At 41.2% G+C, this 12591-nt stretch overlaps 1 protein-coding gene across 2 annotated transcripts in view; it reads right to left on the bottom strand.

Annotated features, from left to right (window-relative positions):
* ADGRL3 (adhesion G protein-coupled receptor L3) overlaps positions 1–12591 on the bottom strand; it is a 487040-nt gene that overhangs the window by 42817 nt on the left and 431632 nt on the right. For both annotated transcript variants that reach the window (XM_053975251.1, XM_053975252.1), the window contains 4 exons: positions 11891–12100; positions 11164–11384; positions 4264–4330; positions 2730–2821 (listed from right to left, as the gene is read on the bottom strand). In XM_053975251.1, coding sequence (XP_053831226.1) covers positions 2730–2821; positions 4264–4330; positions 11164–11384; positions 11891–12100 — 590 coding nt within the window. The remainder of the gene's footprint in view (positions 1–2729; positions 2822–4263; positions 4331–11163; positions 11385–11890; positions 12101–12591) is intronic.

Below are 12591 nucleotides of genomic sequence, written 5' to 3'. Positions count from 1 at the left end.
CTTTGAATGGTTTTTCTGTTGGTGCAGTAATTAAAGGTATCCCAGGTGACACCTGATCCCTTATCAAGTTCATTAATTTAAGTGGAGTTATTTGGCTCTCTATTTTCTATACTTCACAATGTATTTCTAACCTTTAAAGTGACATAGGCAAGGACCAGATTGCAGGGGTGCTTATTAACAGCCTATTAAAATATTTTATGGCCTTTATTTTTATGTTGCCATAGGGAATCAAGTATTTTGCTGCTGTTAAACAGGCTCAGAATTTATGCTGCGAGAGCTTCACCACAGCCTAATACAGAGTAATGCTAGGAAATGAGCTGGGAGAACAAGCTCTCATTCAGCTCTCCATGTGCTGTAAAGCTGTCACGTGCAGATGGCAGCAAGGGGCCCTCCAATGCAGGCCTTTGGTTTGGTTTGTTTTATTAAATATGAACTGATACAACAAGACACAAGGCTCTGGGACCTGGGTGCCTTTGTACTAACCCTGTAGATCCATGGAGGGTAGCTCAGAAAGGATCTTTGTGGTCGCCTGTGAAATAAATGTTCTGTGGCTTTTTATTCCAGAACTGCAGTAACACATCCATGTTTTGCAACTGACTTAAAGCCAATGACTGTGCAGGAAGACCACAATCTTACCTGCAACAAGTCTATGATCCTATCTAGAAGACAACTATGATCGTACTGAAAACTTTTCTTGAGATTGCAAGCCCCTTGCTTCCCTAGGAAACCTCCCTCCAAGGTAAATTCTCCTCTCTGTTACAAATCTGCACTTCCTCCTAACTCTAGCACATCCAACACTGAGACAACACATGTCTTGAATTTAGAGACTTAATGATGGCCTGCTTAGGTATTCAGAAATTACAATCAAATCTGTTCTGAAATGCTTGGTTTGATAAACTTCCTGGGGTGAGTCTGGGGTCTTCCTGAGTTTATATTATGTTGCTCTTATTTTCTCAAGCATAAAAAGTAATTTGTAATGAAGCAACACATTTGGAAGAGTATCAGCAACATACTTAAAAGTATTTTAATTGCTTGTGTTTTCAAAATGTTTTAATGAAGTCAAAGCAGGAATAGACACTCATCTGCCAAAGAACCTATAAAATATTTTACAATGACATTATAATTGATGCAACTGGTTGTACAAATTCCTGGCATTTTCAACAAAGATACCAGAGATTAGCTCAAAAAGATTATTCAGTAGGCATTTATTATTTCTGCTTTAATTATAAGGGTTTTGTTGTTTTTCTTCTTCACAGTTTTTGATATAAATGTCATACTGTAAGATGATTTTCTGTGGGTTACCTTAGAGAGATTGTTCTCAGTGAGTAATTCCATAGCACTAATGCATGACAAGTAGCCATATTAATAAATGTTATTAAATGTACCATGCCTTTAATGCCTCATGCAAGACCAAATGACAGACTATCTTTCTGGGATCAATCCTGGACATCCAGGAGGGATTGCTCCTCTAATTTCATTTTATAGCAGAGCGATGGCAGAAGAAATTGAGACTCCCTGCAGAGCAGACTCCCTACAACCTGGGCAAACGAGGGCTCTGAGGGTTTCTGAGCTCACTGGAGTCTCCTGCATTTGTGCAGACTCCAGTTCCCTTTCCTCCCAACCCTAGAGGGAGAAGCTGCACCTAAGAAACTAAAACTTCACCCAAAGGACCATGCCAGGTCATGGCACACCAATGGCACTGCAAGCCTTGCCTGCTGAGGAAGTTTTTTGGGGGGCCCTGACCTGGTTTAAATTAAAGCTGCATCTGCAAGAGCAGCTCAGCAGTAATAACAGCAGCCTTGCTGAGAGCTGCCTTGCAAGTGTGCAATTCAGACATCCTCTAACGAGCTCCCCTTATGCCTCTTCTCCCTTTCCTACCATGAAAGAGAGAGGAGAACCCACTTCAAGCCGTGTTGCACCATGCTCTCCTTTCCTGGTTGAGCAGTAAAGCACTGACTCCCATCAATTTCCTCCTCCTGAAGCTCATTAGATGGTTTTATTAATTAGCAGGCTCCAAATCTTATCATGCACTGCACCTGAAATCTGGCTTGTGTTTTTGAAGAGAGTAATTAAAGCCAGAGGTAGCTGAATAAACAAGCACTGACAGAGACTAATACTCTACCAATATAATGAAGCAGCTTGCTAGACAGTAAGTTGCCCAGGCTCAGATGTTAACCCAGTACAAGAGCAAAACATGCTTTGGCTAGCAAGCACATCCACCTGCTGATGTGGGCACCCCCTGGTAAATCCTCAATAACTTTGCTGAAAGCACTATCAGACTCTGGGGGAAAATTTGGGTCATGGAATCTGTCAGGGGCCAAAACAAACAGAAAACAAGTAAGGCAGCTGCCCTCAGAGCACACAGAAGTCGTAATAATCAACAATTTCAACACCTTCCCTGTAGAGACTGCAATAATTAGCTGTTAATTATTGGGCACAATTTCCTTTATGTAGACTAGAAGGTTACCTGCTTCAAGGACAGAAAATGTGGTTTTGCCTCCTTCATGCAAAATTGAACTGAAAATGCCAACAATTGCAGCCAAATCCCAGTATAGTGCTTCATCAACAGCCACTTGGTATCTTTTAGAAAGCACCCTGCAGTGCCATAGCCCAAGGTATTATCCCTGGTTAGCACTGCTGCTGGCAGAGCTGGTTCCCCTGTTTCATACCTCAGAGGAATGAGGGAATAAACAGGAAAAGACAGAAACAGGCAGAGAAAAACCACTTACTTGATATTGTCAAGACATCCAGATTCAGGTTTCAGTATGGCAGTATGATGAAACATTTTATAGAGAGCAATCCCAAGGAAGATGACATTAAGCTGTAATGGAGGGGAAGGAAAAAAAAAAAGGATTATGTGACACAGCACAACATGATGGGGAGAAAGTCAGCTCATTCTCTGTAACAGATGGGTTACTATAGGAAATTAGCTCATGGTACAGCTTTATAGTGGCTGAATCACAGAAAATTTCTAAGCATTTTATAAAGTGACTTGGCCTGTAGATTACAGGACTGGTGATGCCACAGCCTTACCACAGCTGTGGCAATACTGATAGAAGGCTGGTTCTAACCTCAACTGTAGTGCTTCAAAGAGCATTACGGAAAATTAAAAATAATTGCTGTAAGGGCTTCTTTGTGTCTGATATGTGTGCAGTCATGAAAAATCACTCCACACATCTTACTAAGCCAGTCCCATCGTAATGAAGCATAAAAGCATCTTTTTTCTGTGAATACACCTTTTAAACACATTGTAATGGGGCAGATGGGCAGGGAAATCACAGCTGATGCTTAACACAATGCAAAGTTGAAAAACAAAAATAAAAAAGGGTTTGATTTGTTCTGTAAAAGATGCAATGGTGTTTCCATGCCTCAGTGGCGGCCAATTCCTGGAAGGGAGTTTCCCAAAAAGCCCAGTTTAGGATTTGAGACATAATCAAAAAGGGAAGATATCTTTTTATAAATGAATTGTTTCAGGGAAAAAAGCCCTCAATAGTTGTAGTTGGTGGCATGGCCCCCTTCCTGATGTGGAAGGCTGCTGAAATCCCTCCCAATTTGCAGGAGAAGCAGAAGAAGCAGAGACAATGTCTGCATTGAAGTGAGAGAGCCTGGTTTTCTGTGCTAGCCTAAGTCAAAACAAAGGATAGTTTATTTAAGCCATATTGTAGCGATTAAAGTATAAGAAAACTCCAGCTGTCTCTAATGTTGGGTTCTCTACCTTGTTGCTGTGTTAGCTGATATGCTGGCAATGTGCTAAACATGAAGTCACACAAGTTTCAACTTTTGCTGGTTAGGAAAAACCCTCACCAAACTTCTTTTCCAGTTTGGACTTTTCTTCATCCCCCCTCCCAATTTTCCCTTTTTTTTCTGGTTCTTTTTTGCTTTTTTGTTTGCTTTTTTTTGTTGTTGTTTGTTTTTTTGTTTTGTTTTGTTTGTTTGTTTTTTGCATTATCAATGCAAAACTTCACTCTCGAATTCAAAAAGGGTGTTAGCAGTGAGTGGCATCAAAAGAGTTTGGCACTTCTAAATGTCCACTGGTAGAAACGAAACTCTGCAAGTGCCCGTTCTGAAGCTCTCTGGTCCATTTTGATCAAGTATTTTGCAATGCCAAGAGCCTCTCATAATGAGGGTCTAATTGCTATGCCAGGTAGGGTCAAAGAAGAACATGCCTTCCTCAAATTAATCTGTGTAAATTAAAGAGAAAAGGGACAGCAAAAGTTTTATTTCTTGACCTGAGAGATGGAGTAGTTAATTAGGAGTTCTTACCATAATTATCAAGGTTGCCGGTCCTATAAAGCTCCAAATGAAGTAGGTGTCAAGTCGGAGCCAACATCTGTAATGAAACACAGGGGAAAGAAGGCATTCAAGGACTGCACCCAGGACATACATCAAGAGTGAGCGAGTGACAGAGAAGAATGTGAGCTGCAAAACATGCCGGTGGGAGACGGGAAATATTACATTGCTTGTTCATTTAAATGCTGAAATATGTGCCCAATTTCTGACAGCGCTATGGATGGAGTAAGATAATTACCTCTAGAGGAAGCTAGGAGAAAATGGCACAAGGCCTATTTGCTAAGGCTTTCTGCATCTGTTGGAAAAACTCCTTAAACTGTGGGTTTTTTTAAGGAAGGGGTCTGATGAACATCCACAGAGCTTCTTCTTTGCTTTATGCTCCTCTTTGCTCTCCAGCTCTGATGCAATGCAAGCTGTCTGTCAGCTGTCAAGCGAGATGACATTTCTCTAGCAAATACATCAGAGAAACTTTGGTGCAAATAGGCAGCATGAATTGGATAACAGAAGGCTGAGGTTTAATTAGGTTCAGCAACTTCCCCTTTAGAGTGTTTTATTTCCCTGAACCTCCTGAGTATTTTGTTTCCACTAATGTTTCCAGGGTTGCATATGGTCTGCGCTATCACAAGAAGTTGATTCATGGCCTAAAACTAAATTATTAATCGCTTAATTTCAACCACATTTAATACTCCCCACATTTTTAAAGCCCCTGGGAAATTACATTTCCATTCCTAGTTCATTCCAGGCGACAGGAAGATAAAATGGAAGTGACTCGTTACAAGACAGACAAATATAAATTCCAAGAAAGTTTCACATGATGTTTAAAATAATATCTTGTCGTCTTTGTAATGCTGCAAATCACAGTTCCATTTATACACAAAGGACTGAGAAAGCATAAAACCACTCTTATACTAAACATCCAACAGAATTTCATGATTAGGCAAGTGACAGGAGCTGTATATATGAATTTATCATGGTGGTGAAGATAGCAATTCTCACAAATGACAGCTCTAGTGTATGTGCCTAATGTTTTTTCCCTTCCAATGGACTCTGCAACAGGCAGAAAGGTCTGTGCCAGCAGCCCCATGGGAGATGATCAGCAGGAGATGCCTGATGAGAGAATAAAGCATGCCCTGAACCTCTGTGACTGGGAGAAGCCAAAATACGAATAAATTCAAATATGCAGAGAAAACTTCTCAGTTCCCTTCCTGACCATATAAATTTCAGGTCTCATCAGAGTTGGGGATGTATTGATATATACACACACACTCATAAGGCTGTTTGTCACAAATTAAAATACTGTCACTTCTGTAACTGTCATTCCCAAACTGCCTCTGCAGTTGTTCATCTAGAATCTTCATGTGATAGCAGCAAAATCTTAATGTGAGAGGCAAACAGAGGCTTTCAGAGCGATTGCTGGGAAATTTTGTTTCCTCCATGGCTGCTGAAGTTCAAGGTGATTTAGAGGCATCTACTGGAACAACATGAGTGACTCAAAATGACTTGAGTCTGATTCCCTATAGGAAAAGGTTTATGTGATCATGACATCTGTGTACCACCCATAATGACATCTGAAATGTCACCCAGTTGCAACTAGATTTGACAAAGGAATAGAGGTTTCAAGGATAATGAAGTCCCTGTAAAAAGTGCCCCCCCATTCCTAAACAAGGATGTCCGCATAGCAGCAGCTCACATATTTACACGGCATTTCAGACTTTATACCTACCCCATCCCCCTCAGGAAAAATGAGTATCTGGTGCTTATGCCTCAGCTGCTACATATAAATCACAGAATATGCAGCCCCATCACTTTTTTTCTACTGATAATGAGTGCTGGTGTGTGGGAGAGGACTCAGAGGGTTGTGGGGATTTTTTTTTTAATGAAAATATTTTGAACTTTTTTTTTTTTTTTGACAACCCCCAGCCCCTGCTGCTCAGAAGTTGGGAACACTGTATTTTAGTCACCACCAACTTGGTTTTCCTTCAGCATAAAGAGTGACCTGGATCTTGGAAAGTCTGGGGAAGAGGAAAAACATAAACCCTCTCTTTACTTCTTGAAGCATGGTGATCACACTTCAGTCACATCTGGTGCAGCTTGTTTTGAATGCATATAGGTTGGAACATGGGGAAAATACTAGGAAAAGCTGAAATACAGAAGGAGCAAAAAGCTGTGCCAGGTTCAGCAAAAAAGAGCAAAGCAACTGGTATCTTTTCCAGACAGCAAAAACAATGAAATTTTCCAGCCCACTCCCATAAAATATTTGTCTCTTCATTTGTAGAAAACAACTGAGTGACAAGAAACGGATGCTGCTGAGAAACAGCAGAAGAACTAGGTCCTGCCATCAGGATAAATGGGGGCAAGGCATGGAGCAAAAGGAACCCTAGGAGAGATGGCTTCACCTAAGGTGGAGCAAGCTTGTGATAAACAGAGAAGGATTTTTTAGGCCTCTCTGAGCACTTCAAAAAATGCCATGTAATTTTTTATTTGTTTGAATTGAAAATTTGCCTTTCTATGAAATTGTGTATGATACTCAGTCTTGGGGGACAAAAAAAAATACGGGCTTTTTGGTGGTCATTAGGAAGAGGTGAAACTCTGAACCTGTTTAAGTCATACCTCATTAAAAATGCAAATTAAAACCCAAACATTAAAACACAGGCCTCCTGCCAATTGTGTTGTGGAGCTGTAAATTGCTAATCAGACAAGTACCACACTGAGCTTTTCTTGCCTTAGAAGACAAAAACCCACACACACAATGAGCTGCACAAATGAGGTCCTCCAAATAAGGAAGCAAACAGGCAACTCACTTCCCAGAGTTGCTAATCTTCGGCTGCTGAGTTACTTGTGACCCTCCACGCGCAGCTGCGCTGTGAGCATGGACTTGCCACATTACGAGTTTAGGCTGTGCTGCCATTAAGCAAATGAGCTACTTCAGGGCTCAGTGCAAGGCAAAGGATTATCAGGAAATGTGTGTATGTAGGGAATACTGCTCAAAACCCCACTGCTTTTTTTAGGAGTCACCCCAATGCGTTCAGTTCTTGTGACAAGCTCTGTGGCACTGCTCTCCTTTACTTTTTAATTTCCTCCTTTTCCACAGTGGCAACTCACAATAGTCACCCAAAGCTTTGCCCAAGTAATAAAGACTACAAAGAGTTTACTCTATTTTCTGCATGAAGAGAAATCAAATACTAAACTATCCCTGGTGTGCATTAAATATAACCAATAAACAACCATTAGCTGCCATTGGACCATAAAATTTGAAGAGCCCTAAACATATCATGTTGTTCATGGGAGCTCAGCCGTTTGTTTCATGTGGCTGTACAGCCTCCTTGTCAGGGTGCAGTAATGGGATATGTATGCGCCAGACATGCCTTTCGAGGGTGCAATATAAGTTCTGCTTAATGGAGTTCAGCATCCACATAGCTCATGCTTCCTCCTCCAAATACTGGCAGCAGCACTGCAAATAAAACAAGTTCAGTGGAGCCACCCAAGACAGACCACATTGTTAGATGCTATTTTCTGAGCAGCATTTACATGCATGAAACGTCAGCGCCTGGCTGATGGACTCGGAGGCTGTGTACATACACAGGGCTTTCATTTTGCTTTCTGACAGCTGGATTGCTTACCGTGTATATCCTGCTTTATAGCATTCCAAAAGGGGGGAAGAAGGGGGGAGAAACAAAAGAGAGATCCTTTCCCTGATGGATTTGATCACCAGTGAATGAATATACCTACAAGTTTCTAAAATATATTGAACCATTCAAAGCATAGCTGCTTTCCTCTGCAATTTGTGAGAGGCTTTGATATGAAACCCAGGGAAGTATGGAAGTATGGAATAGCTTCTTGCTGCTGATTTGGGATGGCCTGCTTCTAGCATGACTCTCCTCAAAGGCTGCTAAAGCCATAATTGAGTTTTTACTAAATTTTAGATGCAAGTTATTTTCAAACTAACTAACTACAAATGCAAATACTATTTTCTTTGCATTTTGCAGCATTGCCTACCATGACCCTTGACATCATATCCATCGCGGAGATGGATGGATTTGGTTAACACACAGGATAAGGCAAATTATGTATCTTTAATATTTTTTTTTTTTTAAATACAATCCCAATATATTTTTTTGCAGCAGAACTTGAGCTGTGGGCATTTAAGACCTAGCAGCTGAAGATATGGCCTGTAAGAAATGGTAACTTGGATGTTTATGAGAGCACTGCCAGAATCTCTTTGGCAGTGTGCGGAAACCACACTGTCTGCAGTGGGGCTTCCTGCTTTTCATCTTCACTTGACAGGTTACAATCAGAACAAGATGAGACACAACATTTCTGATTTATCTGGGGGGAAAGGACCAAACACAGTTGAGCTAGCCTGAATGGGATGATCTTTTAAGGGAATCACTATGCTGCTGCTTAGTCACAAAAGTACATTAATCTCCTAATAAAAGGGGTTTGAACTATTCTAAAACAAACAAACAAACAAAAAAAGTAGGAAAAGGATCAATCCCTATCCTTGAATTAATTAAGTGTACAGGAGTATCTTTATGGAGCAGCTACTCCAAAATGGCAATATGAACAATAGGACATGGGACACTTCAGAAAATCACAAGCACCAAGTGAGGAGTAAAGCAACAGAGGGAGGAACAACTGCCTGTTCCTGGCTACGCAATCTGGGCATGTGTTACAGGAGGGTTGGATTTAGAAAGGAAATGAAATCAAGAAACCCCTACACTGCGTGTTTAAGCAAATCATTCTGAGATGTATGAATGGTGGCACCAAATGCCAGGCAAAAAACAAATAACACTAACAGCTCCTTAAGTCCTGCTTAAACAAATGCAGTAAATAATGGAGAGAGGCAAGTAATATATTCCAGAGAATGTTTTACAAAACCTGGCAAAACCAAACAACTTCTTGCAACCAAATTATGTATGCCTGGCATACAGTTCACTACAAATTCTAATCAGTTCTACCCTTCTAATAACATTATACTGAAAAATACATCATCATCCATCAACCAGATGGAGCATGATAGTTCTACAAAACATATTGTATGGTTTTTATTTTCCTCCATGAGAACGTGATAAAATTGTACATTCTGGAATTAAAAATTATAAATAAATATTTTAGATTTGCAAATCTCTGTAAATATTTATTTGCAAAATATTATATATACATGTTTAATCATTAAAAATACCACTTTGTGCTGTGGTGAGGGAGACATATTTTATTGGCACAGACACAGGACTGCTGCCTCTTCAATGCCAAGATAGCAAAGTGTTTGCCTTCAGTGAATTTCAGCCAAACTTTATGCCTGTACCTTCCATGCCATGGAAACATTTGGGCACAAGGTCTATTTGCAAAAGGTCTGTTTGCAAGGTCTATGGAAACAAGGTCTATTTGCAAAAGCCAAAGGGTGAACAGTGTGGAAAGTAGCCACAAAATACTACACTGCAAACCAGACAGGTTAGGACAGTGCTCCAGCAATGGCAGATGTCCTGTCCTTTCCAGACTGCTGGAATATGTTTGAGGCTCAACGTGCCCAATGTAGGGCACTGTGAAGAGCTATGTCCTCCACAGGAACATCACAGTTAAGAATATATTTGTTTAAAGGGACAAGGCAAACTGTTTTCATACCTGATTTAATAGGTGCTTATACAATAATATAGGGCAGCAAAGACGGCACAGGCTCAAGAAGGGGAGTGAATAGAAGAGCTTGTTGGGGCAGGAAGCAGGTGGCAACTGATGGAAAACCTTCTTCAAAAATGGCTGTTCTAAAATCAGCTGTTGTGTTACCTATTCTTTGCCCCCTAGGCCTGTAAAAGTTAGTCAAACTACTTTGGATAAATTGGTAGATATCCTTAAAAACTTACACCCTCCTACCCTTATCTGTGTGGGCCATTTCCTTTCCTTTCCACAAAGCGTGACATTTATTCAAATTCAGGTCACTGCTGTCCTACTCATGGGAGGAACACAACACAAATATCCATCTGGGATCCAAGTCTGCCTGCTGGCATGGTAATGGATCATGAGCAGTTCCACTGCTCTACAGATCTGGTTTTTCAAGAAATAAAGGTTCATATATACAAATACAGCTTCAGGCAAAAAATCTGCAGTTGAACCTAACAGAAAATCAAATGCTGCCATGGCCTGACCTGATCTATGCTAAAAAAAGAGCTTCAGAACCACCACTGGCTCATTGCTATATATGCCTTCGTATTGAGCCCTTAACTCAGTTAAAGTGAGACTGGAAAGGCAGACTGACAAGGGAAGAAAAAAAAGGTCAATAAAACCACATTGTTAATCCTACTGTAGCAAAGATGGCAAAGAGAATCAAAGGTTCAAGCTTCCCCTTGATTTCCATTTGATGGTGTTGCATGATAATCTAACTTGTGCTTCCATACCAGCTTCAGCAACATTTAAAACACTTAAGAATATTCATAATGATGAATGATAGAGCTGTTCTGATTTGCAAAGAGCCTAATGCACTCCACAGTCACCACCTATTTTGCCTGCAGGCTCTGTTAATTTGATAGAACAATTAAAAAAAAAGAGGAAGAAAGCAGTATTTTCATCCAAATAAGAAATACTCTTTGGTTAGAGAAGGAGAATCATGCAGATATAGTATCAAACTGAGACTAGGGACAGTCACCACTGCTGATGTTATGCAATGATGTAACAAAATTTTCCTTGAATGACTTCCCTAGAAAATACCTTTGCAAATCATTTCATAGTGCAGAATTTGTCCTGCAAGAAACACAGAGATAAGGCAAAGCATGCCTCCTGGCTGAGCTCTGCCTGAACAAACCCTCTGGGCTCCTCATGTCCATTTGTTGCCCCCACTCCCATCTCTCCTGAGCAGGTCCAAGCAATGCAAAGGTCACTCACACTTTGTCCGTGCCGTAGCTCCGGTAGTCCACTGCCGCCGACACGGCCACAATCAGCGCAGGCATGCCATACCCCACCAAATAGAAATACTTCCTCCGGGAGTGCTCGCTCTCAAAAACCTCCACCAGCATGATGTAGAGCTGCACCCCCTCCAGGAACATCCAAGTGAAAGCTGCCAGGAAGAAGAAGTGCAGGAGGGCAGCAAAGACGGCACAGGCAATCTGTGTGAGGATTGAAAAGAGCAAGGGAAGGTGTTTGTACTATGATTAATTAATGCAACAGTCAGGAGTACTCTTACTTGGAGACTTAATAAAAATGAAGGTGTTCTTGTCTTCCCTCTCCAATGGAAGAACTTCTTTTCACTTGGAAAACATGTGTGAATTGTTTTAAAATAGACACATATTTGCATATATAAGTGATGCTAAAAGATACAAAGGTAGGCACATACACCGTCAGGCAAATAAACACATGAAGATGTACATAGTATAGGATCATCTTTATAACCTGCTTATTAAACATACACACACATCAACAAGCAACACACATACAGCCCCTGAAATCACAGTAGGCATCAGCATGTGAGTGTCAGTTATCAGCTGGGGGCCCAGCCCTGTGAGGACTCGTGCATGGAAAGAAGACAGTGCTGGAATGTTTCTCACTGGTCAAACATTGCAGATACACTGAGACAAGAGCCTGTGACAGAAGCAGAAAGTGCTTTGTCTCTTACCGGCTGGTCAGTCCGGTTGATGCCGATGAGGAAGAGGAGCTCTGCCACGAAGAGGCTGATGCACAAGTTCTTGTGAATCGTGTTGCGGTCGCTCTGCAGCCCACGGAAGAAGCAGAAGGTGAAGATGCAGATCAGGAGGCAGACCAGTGAAAGCAGGATGCCAACCCATGTGATGAAGTCCAGGAGCAGGTCATGGACTGCATCACTGTGCTGAAGGTAAAACAAAAAAATCTCATCAGGTGCATGATGCATGACTTCTAATGCATCCTAGACACAGAGTAAGGTTGTCTGTGGCACAAGGCATCAGTACAAAAAGATTAAATGGACCTAAACTTGAATCCTGCAGCAAGAAAGCTGCAACCTGAAACACAGACTCCAAAGCATCTTGCAAGCTGCAGGTGCCTTGAACAGACTCAGACCCCAAAACCTTGCAGAAACATATGCTGTTGATGAAAATACTGAGATATCAGGGCTAGTCTTGTCTGCGGCTCAATCTTGCACAAGCATGGCAAAGGAGTGCCTGGACACACAGTATACAGAACCACTGAACAGAGTGATTCGAGTGTAAAAAAGCATTTCATGCTAACAACATCATGTCCAACAACTGCGAGTCCATTACAATCATTTGCTAACAGCAAAAAAAGACTCTCTTTAAATGTTCAGAGATGTATGAACTTGGAGGCTTTGGAAAGAAAGAGATT

The sequence above is a fragment of the Vidua macroura genome, chromosome 4 (assembly GCF_024509145.1).
Source record: "Vidua macroura isolate BioBank_ID:100142 chromosome 4, ASM2450914v1, whole genome shotgun sequence".
Classification (NCBI taxonomy): domain Eukaryota; kingdom Metazoa; phylum Chordata; class Aves; order Passeriformes; family Viduidae; genus Vidua; species Vidua macroura.
The sequence above is the reverse complement of the archived record's forward strand: the minus strand, read 5'-3'. Positions and strand labels throughout refer to the sequence as shown.